This window comes from Phyllostomus hastatus, unplaced genomic scaffold (assembly GCF_019186645.2).
Source record: "Phyllostomus hastatus isolate PE091 unplaced genomic scaffold, TTU_PhHast_1.1 phas_scaffold_46, whole genome shotgun sequence".
Taxonomy (NCBI): domain Eukaryota; kingdom Metazoa; phylum Chordata; class Mammalia; order Chiroptera; family Phyllostomidae; genus Phyllostomus; species Phyllostomus hastatus.
Window position 1 is genome coordinate 16,404,550 of NW_025334032.1, and position 22,962 is coordinate 16,427,511.

The 22,962-nt window shown below is 47.4% G+C and overlaps 1 protein-coding gene across 3 annotated transcripts in view; it reads left to right on the forward strand.

Moving 5' to 3' along the window:
- The window catches only part of COL4A2 (collagen type IV alpha 2 chain), a 187,655-nt gene that overhangs the window by 133,498 nt on the left and 31,195 nt on the right, over positions 1-22,962 (forward strand). For all 3 annotated transcript variants that reach the window (XM_045821225.1, XM_045821224.1, XM_045821223.1), the window contains exons 19-29: positions 1,728-1,838; positions 2,315-2,464; positions 6,186-6,278; positions 7,546-7,706; positions 10,490-10,562; positions 10,655-10,761; positions 13,470-13,671; positions 14,011-14,070; positions 15,541-15,597; positions 19,348-19,455; positions 22,673-22,894. In XM_045821225.1, the coding sequence (XP_045677181.1) occupies positions 1,728-1,838; positions 2,315-2,464; positions 6,186-6,278; positions 7,546-7,706; positions 10,490-10,562; positions 10,655-10,761; positions 13,470-13,671; positions 14,011-14,070; positions 15,541-15,597; positions 19,348-19,455; positions 22,673-22,894 (1,344 nt within the window). The remainder of the gene's footprint in view (positions 1-1,727; positions 1,839-2,314; positions 2,465-6,185; positions 6,279-7,545; positions 7,707-10,489; positions 10,563-10,654; positions 10,762-13,469; positions 13,672-14,010; positions 14,071-15,540; positions 15,598-19,347; positions 19,456-22,672; positions 22,895-22,962) is intronic.

Consider the following 22,962-nt stretch of genomic DNA (forward strand, 5'->3'; position numbering starts at 1 on the left):
GCCTGAGAGAGTGCCCCCCACTTTCTAGGTGAGACCCCTCTGTTGGGAAATTCTCCCAGTGCCACACACCTCGCGCAGGCTCTGGCTTCGCCATCTGTGTCTCACTGAAGAAATCCAGTCCTTCTGCACCTCAGGCCCCCGTGGTGGCTGGCCCAGCCACCTTCCCACTCCAAAGCTACCACGGTGCACATACCCTTCTGCTAGACGGTCTGAAACCCAGTACTGATCACAAGCTCTGATCTTGGAGACAGTCTCATCCTTTCAGACTTCAGGGAGCTGACTCCCCAGATATGTGCACGTGAACAACTACCTAGGCAGATGCTCTGCTGTCCCAGTTGACCTGTGTGTGTAATTGAAGGATTTTGCATGTGTTGTGGCTCATGCTCATCTTGGTATCTTAGCTCAGCCTCCAAGTTGGTAAAATTGTACTGAAATATGACTCAAATTCTGTGGTAAGAGCAACGGTTTTGAATGTGCATCCTTCTGAATAATGTTTTTGAAAAATGTGTTGAGCATACCTCCAAGTAATCGTACATATATTTATGGATGACTTGCCCATGTTATAGGAGTTTTTGTGAAGGCAGAGACTAGCCTGTGTGGTTCACTACTGTATCCCCAGTTTCTAGAACAGACCCAGGCAACTAGTAGGTGCTCAGCAAATATTTATCTGAATGACTGAATGACATGCATGCTAAAACTTACACATCAGACACAGATTTTAAAGGATGGGTTTTTTAAATAAAAATGCCATGATGCTTCTTTCCTACACCCAGTAGATCATCTGGCTCACCCCTATCATATATGCCCAGGGGTCAAGGACTCACTGTCCTGCTTAGGTATGACCCATGTGTCGGTCTAATGACTACTTTTGTGTGTTTTTATCCAACATGCCAAAGAACTTAGTGATGCCACTTTATGTTTATTTATGGATAAGGCTTGTAAAAGCATTCATATGTTATTCATCCAGCGAAGAGTTACGAAAAGGCAATCCAGCAGGAGCTGGGGCTCGGAAAGAGAAGCACATTGCCTCGTGCATGAGAAGATTCCTAATCACATCAGTTCTTTCACTGGTCTCACGTTAGCCTCAGCTCCTCATCCAACCTGATGTTCCACCAGCTCTGTCCTGTCAGTCTGGCCTCCCCTCCCCTCTGGTTACCCTTCCCTTGACCATTCTCTGCCTGCACCCTCCCTTGTTTCCCATCTCCTCAAACTGCACCCCTGTCCAAAACTCAGCCATTAGGTTACCTGTTCTAGGAGACATGAATGCCCCTGAGCACAATGCTTCTCCCCTCTGCAAAATTGGGACTGTGGTACTCTCCATGCCACATGGTTTTATGGGAATCAAATGTATGTAAAGCATTTTGTGCTGAGCCTAGTGTGCATAGCAAGAGCTCAAAAATCTACTTCTATTGTTTCTATTCTCCATGGTCCCTCAATATCAGATTTTCTCCCAAAATAATCTTTCCCTCCTTTGAAACCACTCTGTACCTTTTTGGCATTACGTGCCTCTCTGTTTTGTGATATTTATAGGAATATTGTCTCCCCCTCTTTGATTGGGAATGAGCTCTTGAAAACAGGGACCGTCATGTATTAAACACTCGGACCCCCATTGTGCCTCACACAGTGTGCAGGGTATTGGTAAACAGGCATTCAGTGAAAAGGGGAACATCTGTCGTGAGCCCCAGACAACAGCCCTGTTCTCACTGTGGGGCCTGTCTCTGTTCCAGGCGACAGAGGTGACCCAGGATCTCCAGGGACCCGTGGGGATCCAGGAACACGGGGTCTGCCAGGGGACCCTGGCCCGGCAGGCTTGCCCGGCACGTCCAGCATAAGTGAAGGTAATGTGGTTCCATGGCATCAAGAGTGCATCCCCTCAGGACCCTTAGCAGCTGCACAGCTTTGTTGGTGCTGGTGCTCCTCCTTGTAGCCTGGGATCAGCAGCTGTAATGGCTCTCACAGCCACGTTAGGTTGTTGTCACAGAGCAATGGGCCCTGTGACAGTAACTCTCCCACTAGGTTACACTGTGCCGCTGATGAGCAGGATTCTGTCAGCAGGCTGGGGGAAGCACAGGCAGTCAACAAACGTTGCCACATGCTGGTAACAACCCTCAGGCCACTGTTTGGAGGCAAGAAGAGGGGCTCTTTTGAGGATGAAAAATGGGAATGGAATATACCACTGGCATCTACCCCTTAAGTTACTGAATGGACCATAAATTTCCTAGTCCTGATGGAGGGCTCCCGTGGGCAGGAATGCCAGTGCGGCTGTTAAATAGCACACGTCTCACACTGCTGCTGGTTGCTGTTGGATTTTCAGGTGGGCGGAGAGGCGCCCCAGGTGAAATGGGACCCAAAGGCTTCATAGGAGAACCGGGCATCCCTGCGCTCTACCCCGGTTCGCCAGGACTTGAAGGGAAGGCAGGGCTCCCAGGAGCCCCAGGGCCTGCTGGACCACGGGGACCAGATGGTAAGTGGACAGACACTCAAAGGAGGCTGCGTGGCCGCAGCCATGTTTTCACCTGGGCTTTCTGCTAAATGATGTCGTGAACCCATGCAGTAGGCAGTGGACGAGGGCATAGCAGGTGCTCCGTGGTGTGAATAGAAAAAGCTGGTGATGGAAGAAGGGCAAAACCTTCTCAACCTGTTGAGTAGCAACAGTCCCACAGATGTTACACAGTAAGGGTTGCCTGACGGCGGCCCCAGCGCAATCCGTCCTTCAGTGGAACCCCAGAGAGGTGCAGTCTGGGAGCAGAGGAGGGCAGAGAGCTGTGGGGCAACGAGTTCCAGACACCTTCTTCCAGGGCAGAGGCCTCTCGTCTCCATTTGCAGCCTCTCTCCACTGCTTAATCAACAATTTCAAGCAGACTCGATAGTCTGTCTTCCCCGCTGTCTTCCCCACCATTATCTCAATGACCTTTTTTTTTCTTTTTTTTTTTTTTGAGGATAGCTTGCTGGCTCTTTCTTCTATTTCCCCTTCTACCCATCCATCCAGTAGGTGATGGAGTTCCTTGAAGTTCATTCTTGGATCCCTTTTTCTCTCTGCACTCTCTACCTTAAGTGAATTACCCTTTCACATGAATTGAAATACAAGTTCTTTTCCCCTATTCCTTCATCGTGTCTCCAGCCCAGTTCCATGTTCTGAGCTCCAAATTCGTACAAACCATTAACTCATCACATAGTCACCAATGTATGTATCACAGACCTCTCCAACTTTGTGTGCCCGGAACAGAACTCTGGATCTCCTGCTCCCCATCTCCCCCACCCACACACCCCTGTCCTGGGCCTCAACCATCTCTGCAGACCCAGGAGCTCAGGCCAGAGCCTTGGGGGTTGCTGTAGCATCTAGCTCACTCACACTACAAACCCATCGCCAGGTCCTAGTGATTCTGCCTCTCAAATCTTGAATCAACCCATCATCTCACTACTTCCATTACTGAAGCCACCGCAGTATCATACTTATTCGGCCAGAATAACCAACCCACTCATGACCAGCTTCCATTCCTCCTCTCTCGGCTAACTGGCTACATGGCCAGTGTATCCCTTATACATGTAAATTAGGTCGTGTAACTTTTCCTCTTGGAAACCCTTTAATGACTTCCTATTGCCCTTGGCATAAAATCCAAACCCCATTTCTTAGCCCACTAGGCTGGCATGATCTCCTCACCTCCCTTCCTGCAATTCTGCTCCTCACACATCACCCTCCAGTAACTGCCTTCCACCTCAGGGCTTTTAGACAAGCTTATGCTCTCCTGGGAACATTCCCTCCCACCCCCTCTGGGCTGGCTGGCTTTTATTCTTTAGGTCTCTTATTTATTTATTTATTTATTTATTTATTTATTTATTTATTTATTTATTTCCAGAGAGGGAAGGGAGGGAGAAAGAGAGAGAGAGAGAAACATCAATGTGCGGTTACTGGGGGCCATGGCCTGCAACCCAGGCATGTGCCCTGACTGGAAATCGAACTTGCAACACTTTGGTTCGCAGCCCGCACTCAATCCACTGAGCTATGCCAGCCAGATATTCTTTAGGTCTTAAGTTAAGTGTCAAGTTCAGAAGTGGCTTTCCTGTTGACCACTCTCCCTATTACTTTCTCTGAGCATCTCACAGCACTAGCCATAATTTGAAACTCTGTGTTGTTCTGTTAACTAAGGTGTGTCTGGTGTGTACCTCCACATCAAAACAGGAAGTTCCATAAGGTCCTGTCAGTTTTGTTCCAACTGTGTGCACAGCTTCTAGCACCCTGCTGGGCACAGTGTAGGCACTGGAGAAATGTTTAGCAAATGAATGGATAGATGGATGGATGGATGAGAGAGATTATATTAAACGTGTAGTGAGGTCACATTACATGGAACAATAGTCATTGCCACCTTTCCATAAACATTTAGTTGCCTTGGAGCTTTCTGATATTGAAATTCTGGTATCATTTTTCCAAACAGATAGCAGAAGTTTTTAAAATTGGTGTTTTCCTTTCCTTTCTGCTTCCATAATCACCTCATTCTCTCCTCTCAGTTACCAAAAGGTGGGCATGGCAGCCTGTATTTTAATTTGTTGGAGTTTTATTGGATCTTTGGAACCATGAGCACTGTAGGGTGTAGCAATGAAGAGAACAGAAGTCAGAGAGACTCAGATTCCATACTCTGCAGTTTCCTGGGCATGTGCAGCCCCAGTCCCACCACACGATGGCGCTCCTCTCAAATGTGACTTGGGGAATCTTGTTGGCTATTAGCTTGTATTTCTTACACCTTTGCCCAGATATCCCTGCTTGGAATTATTGGAGCCCTGCGGACAGCAGACTGGAAGTACCCTGATCCCAGCTATCACACTGAATCCAGATGGTTCACAAGTTATCTACATTAATTACACAGACTCCTTGTGTGCATGTGTGTACTTGTGTGCACCCAAAAGAGTAAAAAAGGAAGGAGTGTGTGTGTGGTGTGTGTGTGGGGAGAGAAGTATGTTCAAGTGAGAACCTGTTCCCAGGAGAGGACAATAGGGAACCGAATTGATTTTTTTTTTAATGAATGTTTAATTTTGTATTTTTTACTTAGTTTCTAAAGATGTTATTTATTTATTTTAGAGAGGGGGGAAGGGAGGGAGAAAGAGAGGGAGAGAAACATTGATCAGCTGCCTCTCATATGCCCCCAACAGGGGACCTGGCCCCCCACCCAGGCATGTGCCCTGACAAGGAACCAAACCAGAGACCTTTCAGTTCACAGGCTGGTGCTCAATGCACTGAGCCACACCAGCCAGGGCACCAAATTAATTTCGATACTTATTGTCTTTTGGAAAACCAGAAGTCTTTTGGTAGCCTTGGAATTGCAAAATATTGGGTTGGTCAAAAACTCCATATGTTTTTTTCTTCCATAAAATAAAAGACACACTTTTCATTTTCACCAATAACTTTGTTGATCTGGGTATTTTCAGTATGTCAGCTATCCCCTGCATGGTATAACTTTGATTGTTCTCAGTTAATGTCTCAATTTGATCGCTATCAACTTCAGCTTGTCCATCTGACCGTGGAGCATTGTCCAGTGAGAAATTTCTAGCACAAAACTTCACAAACCATGTTTGATACATTCAATGAGTCACAACACCTTCTCCGTACACTGCACAAATCTTCTTTTTGCATTTCAGTTGTTTTTACCTTTCTCGATATAATAAAGCATAATATGCTGAAAATTCACTTATTTTCTTCCATCTTCAATATTAAAATGGCTACACAAAAATTCACCAATTTTTATGTTTTTTAATGCATGCTTATATGACAGCTGTCACAATACAATCTAACAAAATTGTTTTAAATGAAGTTAAAACAACTAAGCACGACTAGAGTCATCTTACGGAAAAAAACAAACCAAACAAACTGTTTGGCCAACCCAATACATAGTTGGAAAATCAAAACCTTGCTTTGGGTTCATTTCTCAAAACAAAAGTTTTTTTATCTTTAGGCTTTAATAGAAAAAATAAATTCATAGGCTCTCACATTTCTGTCCATCCCTGAAAACAGTGACCACAACACAGCATTCATCTCTTTCTGATGAGGAGCTTGGGAGGGGAATTAGAGTGTGTGGGACTTTGTTAGTCTCTGCTGGGAGCCCTGGTGGAAAACCTCCCGGTACGGGGTTCAGGAACAGGTGGGGGTCCCCGGGGCTCTGCTAACATGCTGCCCCTGTGGATTTTCTCCGTAGGTTTCCTTTTTGGCCTTAAAGGAACACCAGGACAGGCGGGCTCTCCTGGGGCTCCAGGTTTCCCTGGGGCTCGCGGACAGAAAGGATGGAAAGGTAAGGGGCATCGGAACGACAGAAGGGATGGGGAGATGACTTGGCCCACCTGAGTACACTTCACCCTTTTCACTTGTTCTGAAATGAACCCGATCGCCTAGTTCCCCACTGGGCGTCCTTTCTTTCATGGAAACTTCACTGCAACGAAGGTGACGTCTGCCACGTTTTTGGTGCACCCAGCAATCCTTTACTCACCCTTCTCTGTTCTTTTCGTGCCAACTTCACCTCTGAATTTTCAGGGAGTGCAGAGCCCAGCACTGGGCAAAAACAATGAACATTGATTTCTTAGGCTTTCAGATCTGAGTGCTCAGCTCCAAGGCAACGTAACAAGTATTTGCAAAGCACCTGCCCACTGCAGAGTGCTTGTAGCAAAATCATCTGGTTGGATCCAAAGGGTGATCTCCTGAGTTAGGGATGAGCTAACGGGTGAGGAGTCCAAGGCTCAGAGGAGTGATGAGACCTGCCCAGCATCTCAGGGACGCTGCCCCTAGCTCAGTGCCCTGTCCAAGAAAGGACGGCCCAGGCGGCCCCTTCCCTGTGAAACTGTCAGGGACCGCCGTGATGCCTGCTCAGCTCTCCCGTTCCTGGGCGCGGGTCCCACACTTTAACCACATCTGGACCTTCGTGGTACATGTGGGGTGTACGGGTGCAAGCCCCCCTGTGGATAGGGCTGACTGTGGTGGTCCTACATCTGTGGATGAGCTGTGCAACTCATCCCCACTGGCCCCCTCTCCCCTGAGAAGCCAACCCTACCACCAGCACCAGGCTCCCTGAGTCCAGCCATGGCAAAACAGCAGGGGAGAGGAGGTGCATTTTTCCTCTGCCTACCCATGACCTTGGCCTCCAAGCCCATGGCTCTTGCCATGGCTTTCCCTTCACCCGGACCCTGGAACACTGTCTCTTCCCCTCGCCCAAGTCCCCGTCACCGATTCCTCTACTCCACACACGCCTCTGTAAATGGCCCCATTGGTTAAGTATCTTTAGTAAACATTACATAGGAACTCTGCATCTGGAGGAGACCACGACTGCACACCTAAGTAACTCACGCTCCTCATCTAGAAAATAGGGACAAGCATTCCCACCGCACACATAAGTGTGAACAGCACAGTAGTTGATGGCCACAGAATGTGGCGTTGCCGTCACTCCTCCCCTCACCCCCAGCCCCACCACCCACCACGCTTATGCTCCTGTCCCTGCAAAACCAAGAAGAGGTTTGACCCACACTTTGTGAGTAAATAACTAGTCCTCCCTCTCCCTCACTTTGCAGGTGATTATGGGGACTGTAAATGCGCCGATGATCAGTTCATCAGTGCTCTTCCAGGACCACCTGGACGCAAGGGCATCCCAGGCACCCATGGGGAGCCAGGAAGGAAAGGGTTCCAAGGAGACCCTGGCCAGCACGGCACCCCTGGGTTCCCAGGGCTCAAGGTGAGAGACAAATTCTATCACAGAGGGGATGAAACATCCTTAGTACCTACCTCTGTTCTCACAGCTTTCATTTATTGAATTAACACAGCTTTCTACCATCATACTTCAGGCACCCAACACTTCATCCAAAAAGTCTGTGTACTCCAAGGGAAACTACTTGGTAGGAATATGAAATGGTTCAGCCACTGTGCAAAATTCCTCAAAAAGTCAATCATAGAATTACCCTAGGACCCAGAAATTTCACTCCCAGATAGAGGCCCAAGAGACTGAAACACATGTCCACATAAATACTTGTTGTGAGAGGAAGCAAAGGGTTTCTACCTATGCCTCCATCTTGGGCAGAACCCCCACATAAACATTTGTATATAAGCATTCATAGCAGTATTAATAATAATAATAGCCAGAAGTGGAAGCAACTCCAGTGTCCATCAGCTGACAAGTGGATAAACAAGACAGAGTAGACCCATACAGTAGGATATTCCTCAAGCACCCAAAGGAATGAGGTGTTGACACATGTTACAGTGTGGACAAGGCCCAGAAACATTATGCTTAGTGAAATAAAATAGACACGAAAGAGCAGATATTGTGCTTCTATCCATGCACAGTATTCAGAACAAGCAAATCTGAAAGTAACAAGATCGATCATTGCCAAGGAGGGCGGGGGGTGGACCAGAGAGTGGGACTGGCTGTGTAAGGTACAGGGGGATTCTTTTGGGGGCAACGAAAACGTTCTCAAATTAGATAATAATGATGGTTACACAACCTTGTAAAAACACTAAAGACCACTGAATTGTATGCTTTAACACAGTGAATTTTACGGTGTAAGAATTATAACCTCCAAAGAAAAGTTTCTAGCATTTTGAATGTAAAGCATCTTATTTATTCAGTATTTACCTCTTCAGATGTGGTGTAGAGCCAGTTTAGCCTTTCATGAAGGCTCCCATACCCCAATAAAACCAAAACCTGCAGGTGAAGCGTGGATGGTGCACTTCGTAGTGTGTGAAGTGGACTGTATTCCCCACCTAATGAAAGCAATCATCTGGAGCAGCTATTTCCTCTGTGGCAGGTTTTAACTAGTAATTTCAAACCAAATTGTAGGTGAACGCAAAGAAATGATACTTTTTGTACTTAAAAAGACAACCAGGGGAGATTTATAAAGTGAAAAGTCCATTGTGTTATATACTTAGCAGTAGAGAAAAGCTTGCTGAGGCCAGTTGGCCACGGGCGATGAGCATGGTCTGGCTGCACACCGCGGTGCGAGGCCCGCGCCCCTCAGAGCTGCTGCGGCGGGAGGTCGTCGGTGCTGTGTCTCGGGGGAAGTGAGACCCACGGCACCAGGCCCCGGGCCTCTCAGACAACAAACAGTTACATCCAAATACAATCAGCAGATGCTGTGCTTTATCCCAATTTTAAAATAATGCCATCCCCAAACCATGGCTATCTATTCCTTTAAAAAGGTGTGTTGTGAGAATTTCGAACTTAACAGCGAAACCGATAGAATCTTGGATGGTTTCTAAAATGATAGAGTATTTCCTAGAAGCCCAATGGGTCCCACTCGGTGCACCTGGAGTGTCTGAGCTCTTCCCAGGGCAGGCTTGGCCCAACCGTGTTGCGTATGCACCCACAGTGCTTGTGTTCAAACACCTCTGGGAGTGTTTGCTGTGTTGCGTTTAATTATATGCTTAGATGTCTGCCAACCCCATGGCAGTAGGAAGGACTGAGGTGGTTTTTCGTTACTAAATATTCGCACTGATACAGTCTGGCAGAGTGTTGGAAGTATAGGAATAATTGGTCAACAAATGAATTCATCCTTCCAGGCATGTGCCCGACACCTACCAATACTTAGTGAGCAGCGTCTGCGTGTGAGACACCGTCTGGGCCCTGATGGTGCAGCACCCTTTTCTGCACGGAATTCAATCAATAAACCAAATATCGGTGGAATTTATTTTTAGGAGAAAGGAACTCATTAATCACTTGTAACATTCCACTTAATTAAACCAACACTAAAACTCCCATAATCTTGCAAATAAGATCAACCACGATTTTCCCAAAACGAGCATATCACACATATTAAACAGCATCCTGAACCACAAGGCAGCTCACTGGGAAATCTAGGCTTTACAGCCTGAAACATGAGTGATCCCGCAGTAAGCCGTCTCTAAAGTATGTTTTCTTTCAACATTAATTTCCATTTCCAATACTCTTTGTTGTTCTCAATATTAATGAGCACACATGTCCATCCTTTGTACTGAGAGGCTTATTATCTGCTCAAATTCTAAATAATTGTAGTTAAGAGTGAGCCCCCTTGTGTCGTGGATCATTGCTTCGCACCAGTTCACAACCGTGTGAATCTCTGGGACTTCGCTGAAATACAGATCCTGCTTCAGTTGCCCCCGTGGGTTCTGGGGTTCTGCATTTCTAACAAGCTCCCAGGGGAGGCTCCTGCTGCTGGTTCATGTACCAAACTCTGAGTAGCAAGGTCCTGATTTCCACTGTCCACTACGTGTGGCTGCTGCCATTAATTGGCAATTATTTAAACTTAAACATTCAGTTCTTCAGTCCCACTGGCCACTTTCAAGTGTTCAACAGCCATTTGTGATTGGAGGCCACAGTACTGGACAGCCAGGTATAAAGCACATCTAACGTGGCAGACAGTTCTCTTGGACAGTGCTGCACCTGATGACAGGTAATGGCCGTCACGCTGTATGAACAGAAAACCATCATCTTCACAGACCTGCTTAAACAGTATGACGGAGGAAGACATTTTGTGTCTGTTTCCACAGGGAGCCCCTGGTGGATTCGGACCTCCTGGACCCAAAGGAATAAAGGGAGATTCTAGAACAATTACCACCAAAGGTCAGTCTTCTGTGGCCAAGCAATTGCTTGCACTATGTATCCTTCTGTGGCAGCCCTGTATGAGTAAAGTCACACTGCAAATTCTTTCCCAGGTGAGAAGGGACCACCGGGCATCCCAGGTGTGCCTGGAATCAAAGGTGGTGACGGCATCCCCGGGCGTGATGGACTTGATGGATTCCCAGGCTTCCCGGGCCCTCCTGTGAGTAGCCACAAGGGTGGGAACAGCTCAGCCCTCACTCCGTCAGTCACACTCTTAAACACCTCGAGGCGAATGGTGCTGGCACCCCCCTAAATCCACCCCATGTAATCCATTCTATTTTAGTGAGCAGAAATTTTGTTTTTTAGGATATAGTGAGTTAGGTGGGAAGCCGAGCCCAGAGTGAATATTTAAAAGTCAAAGAGATGATGAATATTCTTCCTGGTGTAACACGGAATGAAACACCACCCTCCCCAAATCAAATGTTCTTAAATAGGTGGTGGAACACTATTTTTCTAGAATAAGTTATAAAATATACAATTTACTTTGGCAACAAACACACCAGCTTTGAAAGAGAGGATGTCTCACAAAGTGCAAAGTCCCAGCCGCCTTTCTTGGGGGGTGGGGGCCGGCTGGAGACGGAGATGGAGAAGGGCAGAGATGAACCCCGGGAGAGAGGACTCCACCTCTGCTCACCATCCTCCTCTCCTCGCCTAAGCCCTACTGTCTTGCCTTGCCCATGGACAGTTCTGGAGTTTTCTCCTGATTCTGCAGTGTGATTTCTCAGTCCTTTTTTCCTAGATTCCAGTTTCTTTCCTATGGCTATCAAGCCTATACCCCCCACTCCTAAGATCCTTGAATTCACCTCGTGGGGCTGCCACAACAAAGCACCACAGACTGGGCAGCTTATATGGCAAAAGCATCTGCAGGGGACACAATTCAACCTACAACTCTCTTCTCCCCAGAGCTTCATACTTACATTCTCTTTGCTGGCTCACTTGCCCCATTCCAAAACCAAGGCCTTCTCCTTCCAAACGTGGGTCATTTCTTTTATAATACTGGTAACATTTTCAGTGCAGTTTCCTTGGGCTCTTTGAAAACACCTGGATTATTAGTAATCTAGCATTGCTGTTATCACTTCAAAAATTATTTTCCAAAGAGAATTCGTGTAGCCCAGTTGCACTCCTTTGTCACTCTCTGAGACGAAAGCGTGGAGGCCACTCATCGAATGAGGAAATGACGAGAAGTGACGTGATTTGTCAGCACTGAATCTGAGTCCGAGTCTGTGATCACAGGACTTCAGCTGTGTTGGTGGCCTTGAGGAGGGTTGGAGAAGGGGCTCTTCTCTGATTGGGATGCTTCCAAAACTACAGATAATGCTATGATCATGTATCTTAATAAGCCTTATCTGAAAGTCAAGAGGGGAAAACAGAGAGGCCGGAGCTGTGATCAGTGAAGAGGACAGTGGATCATGTTGGTGGTTTGAACAGTGTTCGTGTTTTGCCTGTGCAGATGTGATTACGGAGTGGTCTTTGTGTGTGTGTGCATGTGGATATGGTCTCCCTGTATGTGGTGTGCACATGTATGGAGGAGGTGAGTCTTGATTCATCACAGTGGCTGACCCGATGTGGTGTGTGAATTACTGGTGTTTAGTAGCACACTAACCATGGCTGTGAGGGCAGCCAGCTCCAGCAGCACCTAGGACTGGCCGGTGGCCCTCGGCCCGGCTCCTGGCTGTCTGGGCCTGCTATTTTCTTTCTGCTCTCAAACCCACCACTTCTGGTTCCCAGTCTGGTGGCTTTTGTCAGTCCCTGATTGCCAGCATTTCTAAACTAACAACGTAAACATCTGCCTTGAGAACCTCTGGGAGCACACCCCAGTGGTCGTCATCATTAACCACTCACTAAGTTTGGTCAACCTACCATTTGACCTCTGCAACAGCCTTGGGAAACGGAAAGTCCTCCCCTTGTCATTAGGCACATCTTAAAGAGACAAAACACAGGAGGTTGTGTGGTTTAATCAGGACCATGCAAGTAGAGAGGGCTTGACCCTCGATCAGTGATTGTCCCACCACTCCTCATGTAAATGAAGGAGAAAGGTAGCCTTAGTGGAGAGCAGCAGTTTCATTTTCTGGAAGCTGCGGCCGCCTCGCTATCTGAATGTCCCTGTCTCATTCCCGGCTCAGACAGATGGGTGGGACTTATTTACACAGCTGTTGTACCAGCTCGTTCAGACACACTGAGTGTGAAGCTGGGCCCACGGTTTTCCCGTGACCCTGCAGACATCAATCCTTCTAACTCCCCAGTTCTCACAGTCTCCACCCCTTTGATCACTCCACTGCACACCCTGGTTTTCCATACCTGCTTAGTAGTTTCATTAATAGGGCCTGGTGTTACCGAGTACTTCCCTGCTTCCTACTATCCAGATCCTATCACCTCGGCTTATTCTTCATGAGCACACTTCTCTTTCTTTCTTGTCCAAATTAAAGACTTCCTTTCCTTTAACAACGCATTAGCTCTTGTGAAGAGTAGATACACCACAAATGCTAAATCATAACAATAAAAATAGTGTATTACTACTCTCGTTTATCCAAACCTATGCCTCACTGTTCTTATGCAGAATTCTTCCTGTGAATGAAGGTCCCAATCAACGCAGGGGTGCTAATAGTTTGGAAAGAAAAATTTAATATTCAAATAGATTTGTTTGCCTCCCAGAACTATCTTCTATTGCATTGCTCATGATTATTATAAAATCTACCCTTTATTTCTGTGACTTGGTTAGATCATGACTGTAGGTTCTCATTAATCTCCAGTGTCCTTCTGCTCTCCATCTGTAGCATTGGGCTTGGGGACATGCAGAAAAGGAACTGGGAATATGACTGTCTTTGAGGTTTACGTGTCTTTTAAGAAATAAACTGAATATTCTCCCAGGGTGATGGCATCAAAGGACCCCCAGGGGACGCGGGCTACCCAGGAGCACCTGGCACCAAGGGCATTCCAGGAGAAAGGGGTCCCCCAGGACTGGGCCTCCCAGGTCCCAAAGGCCAGCGTGGTGTCCCTGGAGATGCTGGACTCCCTGGAGTGCCAGGCCTTCCTGGACCTCCGGGCCCCCCAGGCCTCCCAGGACAAATAGGTATGGGGGATTTTTTCTTCTGTCTTTCAAAGTCATGAGGCACTGTGTGCTGCTTCAACACATATTCACTATTTATTTTTTGGCAATGTATAAGTTTCCCAGTGGTGTCCTATAAGAATGCTGTATTGCATCACCAGGGTTTCTCAGACCCACCAACAGCCTCCTCTCACCAGCTGGAAATAAAGGGCCTCTCCCTCTAGTGCTGAAGCCATGGGCCTTCGGAGTCCCTGCACATTCCCCCAGCCTTCCCACCACCACCAACACACACACTCATAGATAATTTAGTCACTGTCAGTTGTTCCAAAAGTGCCTCACTCTGCCCTCATGTCTTGCTCCCAGATTGTGATACAGGTGTGAAAAGACCCATCGGAGGTGATGGACAGGATGTCATCCCACCAGGTACTGTCATGAAGATCAGCCGGTTTTAGAGCCCTTTAAAACTTTGGGTTTATAAAACATGTGGCTCATCAACAACTCCTGTGAGCTCCTGCAGCGAGCATGGAGCTGCAGCAAGAAATATAAATACGTGCAAAACTTGGAGCTGGCACACTGTCTGATTCAGCTTAGAATCAAAGGATAGGCAAGTATAATAGCATGTAGTGTTACCACATCTTCCCACCAATGTGAAGCATCAATTTACAGCATTGGTAAGAATTCAACAGCTATGTTTTTACACCTAAAATGCATGCATATACATATTCAGCTTTCTGTCTATACATGTGTAAAAGGCAACTGTGAATTATTTGCTTGTTATATAGGGTGAAGAGCCAATCCAGGTAGATGTCAGGAGAGCACAATTTGGACTGGTGATAGATGAATGCTAGAAAGAAGAAGAGCTGACAGACAGGGACAGGTTATAGAAATGACTCTGAGGCAGAGCGTAGCGGTAGGAGAGAAGAGAGGAAGACTATCCAGAGGTTGATCTGGCCAGCATTGGAGACCAAAGCCTCCACGAATGTCAGGGTTGGAGAATTAGCATCAGAATCTGTGAATCTCCTATATGAGGTTGAGGTTGAGGTTAGGCTGAGGTGTGGGAATGGACCCAACACTCAGAGCAAAAGTGCAGAGCAGGAATGGCAGACCCCAAAGCTTTCAGAGAACTGGCCAATGGTGCAGATATGAGAAGACCCCTGGGTACGAGGCTCTGCAGGCTGGAGACCAGGCCCCCCAAAGACGGAGGGTCCCTTCCTTTTTCTGACCTGGGCTGGCCAGGTTGTATACCCTTGGTCCCCAGTGTAGCAGAGGAGGCTGAAGCCTCTGTCAAGTTAGGAGCCTGGCCAAATCCCAGGCACAAGGATGAAGGACACTTCAAAGACAAAGGCCAGACAACAAAATACCCCTGTGTCATGTCACTGCCCTGGCCACACCGGCCAGAAGTGGCTACCACTCAATTTTCATTTTACATGGCTCAAAGCAGTTATGGCTGTGCCTAATTCTGAAACTATTCGAAGTCACAAAGGAGGAATCAAAGAATTGCTTTTGAAATCACAAGTGGCCTTCATCCACCGGTGGACATTTCCAGACAAAAAAGGCATTGGCGTTGACTCACTGGGGAGGAGCTAGATTAACTCAGCAGTGCTGAGGTGTTGCCCTAAGGGAGGGGATGGGTCGTTGCCAGCAGAGCACCAAGTTTTATTTGACTGGCCTTACATTATTTGCATTTTATATTAATATTCTAATTTCATTATATGATAAAATTAAACCTTTATTTCCATCAGATCAATATTAATTAACTCATTCAATTACTCTGATTATAAAACGGGTAGCCAGCTTTCAGGCCTGGCTCTCTTGATCTTAGCAATATTGCAAAGCCATGAGACTTGGCATTAAAGATGCTTCCTCTCATCTTTTTTTCCTCTCTCTTCCCAGGTTGTATTGGAGGGCCCAAGGGATTGCCAGGCCAGCCAGGCCCCCCAGGCCCCCCAGGTAATGTGCTCCAGTAAATGGGAGAGCACTTCCAGCCTTCCTGTTTGACTCTTCATTTTTCTTGCCTCTCTTCGTACATCTTTCCTCTGCCCTCACATTCCTTTCTGCCCCTGGATGTGACCGTGTTCTGCCATCCTGGCACTCTTCTACAAACGAGTAGCTTCTAGGAAGCAAACTTTTACTTGTTGGTATAAGAAATATGTGTGGCAATTGATGCCTAGTGGAACCCCAGTCTAAAGGGGAAGATTCTGCTACACAGGGCTCAGCCTCAGCTATAGCACGAACCTTGATGAGACTGAAGTGCCTCTTTCAGCCTGGGAAGAAATTTTATTTCTGGGTTGTTGTGGGTGTTTTTGTTTTGTTTTGTTTTGTCTTGTTTTGTCCCTTTGTGTCTCAGGATATATGGGAAGAACCTATGGGAGGGGGTGTTTCTTTGGGGTTTTAACTGAAATGAAAGCAGAAATAAACAGGGCTGGGATTTTGTCTCTACGGTCTAGGAGGAACTGGGCTTTTGTCTGCTGGCACAGAGCAATCACCCTATTTAAAGAGCCCACATGAAATAAATAAGGGTTCTCCATGACAGAGCCCAGTGTCTACAGCCGTCCACGTGCCCACTGATGGCATGGCAGTACAGAAATAACAGATGGAGCCTGGGCAACCACCACAGCTGCTTGGGGAGGCCCAGATGCCTGTGTCTGTCAGCCTAGGACAGGCGAGTTCTCAGACTACAGCAGTCTTGTGTGAGAGGGAACATCGTTTGGCTCTGACTAGTACTGACTGCTCCTTCCTCATCCCCCGCCCCCCAGTCGAGAATAAGGGTCTGTTGCCCTGGCCGGTGGCTCGGCTGGTTTGAGCATCTTCCTGCAGACCATAAGGTTACAGGTTTGATATCTGGTCGGGATATGTACAGGAGGCAGCTGATTGATGTTTCTCTCTCACATTCACCTCTCTCTCTCTCTCTCTCTCTCTCTCTCGGAATTATACTGGGATATAATAGTCTATGAGGATTATGCTATCAGTGGGACATTTTGGATAATCTATGCATTTATTCAGAGTGTGAGTAGGGGTTAAGCCTTGGTTGCTATACCATGTGTTTTGCCAAGGCCAACCTTGCTGACAAGACCCTCAGGGACTAGGGTTCCACAGTGGGAACTTGAGGGTACCATACACAGTGCTCCTTCTCCCCAGCCCAAGGGAAGTGTTTCCACGAGTCTCTCTCGACCCCTTTCTGCCCTCATAGAAAAAGACTGAAAATGCCAGGATGCTGGATTGTCCCCTTCTACATGATGGCAGAGCAGCGGTCCAACCTAATGGCCTGCAGGGGCACTTCTAAAGGGACAGTAACATGGAGAGGCTGGAATTCCTACTGTACCAACACGCCTCTCCACCACCTGCTCATGACCCTTCCCACCTACCTTGAGTGCTGCAGAGAGGAGGCTGCTGTTCTCAGTACTTACAGAGAAATACGATGTGTCCCAAAGCTCCTGGCTGCCAGTGCTGGCTGTGGTACCTGAGAGCTTGAGATGAAAGGAATTCTTGAGCATGAGACCAGGCAGGCACAGAGACACCTGGAAAAATGCCTCAAGTTTGCTTCCCATATGAAAAGGTTCAGATCAAAGATGTCCAATAGATTAGGAGTTACTTCATTTAGCTGGTAGGAAGTTTTACTTTCTTTTTAGTCTAAGTCATTCATTAAGTAATATCAGTCAACATTTTTCAAATCTGAGTATATTGGCTCTGGGTGAAGGATGTGGAGAACTTTCAAGTTTCCCATGTTTATTAAAAATGTTTAAAGTATTGTAAATATTTGCAGAGTACAGTGAGAAAGTTGAATGAATTGCAATGAGGTGTAGGCCATTATAACTGGAGGAGACTTAGGCAACCTTCAAGCATCTTGCTACTCAAAATGTGGCCCCCAGAGAAGTGCCAGTGTAATCCACCTCCCAGACTTCAGTGTATGTTCCAGAGTTCCAGGGCGGTCTAGAGTGGAGACAGTCAGAGGGGCCATAGGCAAGAGGCGGAGAGCCACTCTGTCACTCAGGAAGCTGACCAAACCTCAGAGCCCAGGAGCCGGCCTGTACTCACTGCCTAGAAGGTGACCAGATGGCTCCTCCCCATCTGGGGAGGAGGGTGGTACCCTGCAGATGCAGATCTGTCTGGCCCCTTTTTGTGCCCCTGTAGTCCGGGCTTCAGTGAATGTGGGGTGTCAGGTTTCTGTAGCTCTGAGTTCTTCTCTTCATTTCCTGACTATCAGGGAGAGAACCCTCCCAGGCCTGGGAGTCCTGATACAGCATCTGCTCAGCTCAGGCAAGTCTGTGGATCTTGTGATCTTATATCTTGACATTGACACTGGACCTGATGGAAACAGACAAATATTACAGATTTTTCACAAGAACCCCCTGTGTTTAGGAACATGTGATTATCGTCAGTTTGAGAACCTTGCTTCATGCAAGAACCTCTTCTACAGATAAAGTCTCTGTGGTCAGAGAGGACCAGAGTGCCAAACATGTGACACACGCCCAAACTAGAGTCGTAATCTGAGGCCTGGTCCCTGCAAAGGGCTCAGATGTCAGAGCCTGGGTGTCTGAGGCCCTGGGCCATTGTCCTGCTGTGGCTATTAGTTTCACTTCCTGACTAGGGATCCCATGGTCAACAGCCCCTGGCTTGCTTCCAATCTGACTCTTCTCACTCATTTTTACCATCACATACCCACTCCTGAGGAGGGAGGTGCGGGTGGGTGTCACACAGCATCCAAGTTCCGAGGAAAAGCCATGAACATGGGTGGAAAGCATGAAGTCCAGCTCTGTGACATTGGTGAGGAACTCCAGCTTTCTCTTCATTAGAACATTTGTGGAGCTCACCACTGTGCAAGCACTGCTCAGATATTCGGCAGGAGTCATCTCATTGTCCTCACAATGCCCCGTGAAGTGGGTGTTATTTCCCCATTTTGCAGATGAAGAAACGAGGTCCAGAGAGGTTTAGAAACATGTCCTAAATCACACACATAGAAGAGCCACGATTCATAGCCAGGCATTCCGAGCCCTGTGGAACGTTACTATTGAACATTATTCTTATAGTTTGAGTCCTTAAGCATGAATTTTAAACACTGGAAATCATTCTGTAAGCCCAGAGATGCTATTTTAGTTCAGTCATTTGTAATCTTCAGCTGTAGAATTTGTTTGTTTTCTTATGGCTTCTATTTTTTTTTTTTGTAAAACTCATGATATGTGTGTATTATTTTCCTGATTTGTTTACTGTCCGTGTGTGTTCTCTCATATGAACTGAGCTTCGCTAGGACAATTCATGTGAATTCTCTCTCAGGTACTTTCTGATTGCCAGTTCTCTAGAATTGGTTACTTGAGCTTTGTTACTTTTCTTCATTGGTGTCATGGTTCCCTGTTCTTAGTGACCCTTGTGTCCTTGTGTTGATGTGTGGCCATTTGAAAAAGCAGTCCACTCTTCCCATCTTTACTGGCTTCAACAAGGAAGGCCCTTCACCAGTCAGCCTAGCCTGGCACCCTAGGCAGGCCCGCTGGTGGCATTCACTGATGGATGGGGCCCGCTGCCAGGATCTGTGGGGTCCACAGTTGGGCATGACTGGCTGTCAGAGGTGCTGCTTTAGGGTTGAGGTCCCAGCTTCACCATCTCCACATTAACTCAAGTGTCAAACTTGATCACTTCCTGTTCACCTACTGCTGGGGTTTCTTCACAGGGCTCTGATATGTGTTGTGATTTCTTTGGGTTTTTTAGGTGCCAAAGGCCTCAGAGGGATACCAGGATTCCCAGGAGCAGATGGACCACCAGGACCCAAGGGTCTCGCAGGAGATCCAGGGCGTGAAGGGTTCCCAGGACCCCCAGGTAAGTCAGGTCAGACCCCCTCAGGCCCTTAGATTAGGACATGGCTGTGAGCGGATGATCAGGGCACCCCAGCTCTGCTGTCTGTACCATGTAGAAACTGGGTTGATGCATACTTGATGACAACTTTTGTTCTTGTCCTTAGGAGGTTAGAATTATTGAATTTTTTATCATTAATGTTGTACTAGAGTTTTGCAGAGGATAATGCAGATTTTGAAAAAAAAAAGAAAAGAGAGAGAGAGACAAGTGTGCATAAAGATTTCTCTCTGGTTAATAGTAAACATTCCAAGGGCACATAGTGTTGTCCTCTTCTGCAGCTATCATTAAAGGCACACACAGTCCTCTCACCATCAATTCCCAGTCTGCTGACCACTCACTGGCTAAGAAATGTGTATGTTTTTGTTTTTCACAGCCTTATCTGCTCCCTCTTCAGCCTGTAGCTTGTCTGAGTAACCAATTTGAACCATTCCATCTACACATGACACAGCGAGGAATTATTTAAGTCATTAAGTGGCCAGAGGAGCTGAAGGCACTTACTTCTCTGTGTATGGAGGGAAGCGAATGTGTCTCTGGTAATGAATGAGTGGTGGCGAGAAGCAGGAGTACCTGCTTGGGTGTCAGCATACTCTTTAATACGATTCAGTGTCACCACACCCAGATGCCCTGTGTGGTTAGGGCTGATACGGTGTGATTATGACTGTGTTACTTGGTATGCAGAGGCCCATGTATTTTAGAACTGTATTATTTAAATAAATAAAACTAAGGCTACCCAAGGCTAAACATCCTCCCTCAGGATTCTGGTCAGGTGTTCTTCTAGCCTCTTGTTACCCAGCATCTGTGAAATGCTGAAACTCTCTTATTACTAGAAAGTCTTCTTCAGTTGAAATGAAATCTGCCTTGAGTAGGTTCTCTGTCAGTGTTTCCTTGAACCAGTGGTTCTAGTGCATAACCACCCCTCACACACTGGGGGACTCCGGCAGTCATCTCTCTCCATGTCATCTCAAGGACGGACACCCTGACCTAGGATTGCAGATTTTCTTTCTTTTTTTTTTAAAGATGTTATTTATTTATTTTTAGACAGGGAAAGGGAGGGCGAAAAAGAAGGAGAGAAACATCAACGTGTGGTTGCCTCTCATACACACACACACACACACCCCACTGGGGACCTAACCTGCAACCCAGGCCTGTGCCCTGACTGGGAATCGAACCAGCGACCCTTTGGTTCTCAGGCTGGCACTCAATTCACTGAGCCACACGAGCCAGGACCAGACGTTCTTTTCACGACGTAATTTTCATGCCCTCAGAATTCCAAACTTGCTTCCATCACTGTCCTCCAGTGTGTCAACATTCACTTCAAACTGGGATCCAGAAACTGAATAAATGCTCCACATGTCTGGAATATCACACAGAGCAGTGGGTCTGTGTGTCCTTAGATTTAAGTCCTTAGTAAATATTTTCAGCAAAGATGAATTTAATTTTGCCTCTTCCCTGGCCGACCCTCAGACAAGTGGTTCAATCCTAAATGTAAAACTTCACCTCAGTCTCGGACAGATTTCCTTCCTGGATTCATAAAGATGGTTGCAAACCTTTATCCTGTTGCTTTTCATATTACGCATCTCTCCGTGTTTTGAAAACGGGGATGCGTACTCCATGTGTCTTTCGTCAAGGCATTGGTAGAAACCTGCCTTGGAGAGAAACAAAGAAAGTTTTCTGCACCACACCTGAGATTCGGACTGTATCATTTTGTTGCCCTGCTGGGAGCACCTAAATGTTTGGCAGTTACAGCTTTGCCCCTTAGTTGACCCCACATGCACAAAAGTGAAGTGAATTGGTTTTGAGAGGAGGAAAACGATTCATTAATGCCTTGAATATGGAGGGCACCTGGTAATCATGTTATGTGCCCAGACAAGTGGGCATGAACCGCACAGTGTCCTCCTGGCATGGAGAACGAGTGGGACATGCCCGTTATCAGGGTATTTGGGAAGCTGACAGCAGGTGGAGAGCCTGCTCTATGTTGAAGTGTAAGCCCTTAAGTGACCAGGGACTGGGTAGACCAGAGGGAAGGGGAAAAGGAGGAACTGATCTGTTCAGTTTTGGAAAGCATGTCACTCTTTATGGTAATGGAGTAACTGTGCTTCTGTCTCCACACACAGAAGAAAATGCCCCACTTCAAAGACTGCAGAGCACACCGAGGGTCTGTCCCAGAAATAAGACCCACATCTGCACTGACACCCACAAACTTAAGTGCACAGTTCCCATGTACAGTTTGTTAACATATCCATGAAAGCCACAGCTCTTCTTTATGTGGGTAAATCACAGCATTAAAACTCTGAAACAGGGTCCAGCTAGTTAATTCTCAGATCATGTCCAGATCCTTCACTCTGGGCCCCAAACACAGCCACACCGTTCATCCCATCTCCCAGCTCTAGGCACACCAGGCGGTCCCATCCTGGGAAAGGCCCAGCGCCCTGTGCAAGGGGTCTTTCTGTTAGGTGTACCGCACAGAAGGGGCAGACAGTGCCCTCCCTCCCACGCCCTGCACACTGAAGCCGAGGCAAGAACAACCTCAAATAGCTCTCCTTCTGAACAAGCACATGACTTCCTATTCCCGCAGTTCAATCTGAGGTCACATCAGGGGTGAGGACACTGGCAGGGGAAGTAAGCGACGAGACCATTTGACCCAGTGGTGTTCAGGAAAGACACAGTTGTCCGAGCACATGACAGCCACCCTTCCTCCATCCAAATGTGGGAGGTTGATACTCACAATGACAAAGGGCTATCGATTTCCCTTAAAGCATTTCCAAATTGACTCACAACAAAGGAGAGAGTTACAGGGGCCAGTTTGGGCTCTGAGGGGTTTTCCATCACTCTGCTCTGCCCCTCACTTGCAAACACATCCTGGAAGGTCCCACCAAAGCTCTCTCTTGGGATTATTTGCACAATGTGAGATGCCATGAATCATAATGATTTATGTCCAGGGAGGTTGTTTCTGAAGGCCTCATCCACTGTAGCTAAAGTGTAGGGCTAAGGGCCAGACAGCAGAGGGAGGCAGGGCGGCTTTGTGAGTGCTGTGGCTCCAAGGTGGGCGACAGGGCCCGGGCTCGAGTTGAGGACCCTGACTGCACACCCCTGGGGTCTCCAGCCTATCTCTGATGTCTCTCTTAGAACATCATCACAATGCTGACCTGCGGTTTGGGGGATGACCCATGTTTCCTTTTAGGGTTCGTGGGGCCCCGAGGATCCAAAGGCTCAATGGGCCTCCCTGGCCCTGATGGACTCCCGGGTCCCAGCGGCCAGCCGGGACCAGTCGGACCCCCAGGGGACAGAGGCCTTCCTGGTGAAGTCCTGGGAGCCCAGCCTGGGTCCCGGGGAGATGCTGGACTGCCTGGACACCCTGGGCTGAAAGGGTTCCCCGGAGACAGAGGCGCACCTGGATTCAGGGGTAAGTCACTGTGGCTCCCAGGGTAGCTCCGAAATCCCTGCTAGGGAGGATTTGGTTAGAAGCAACAG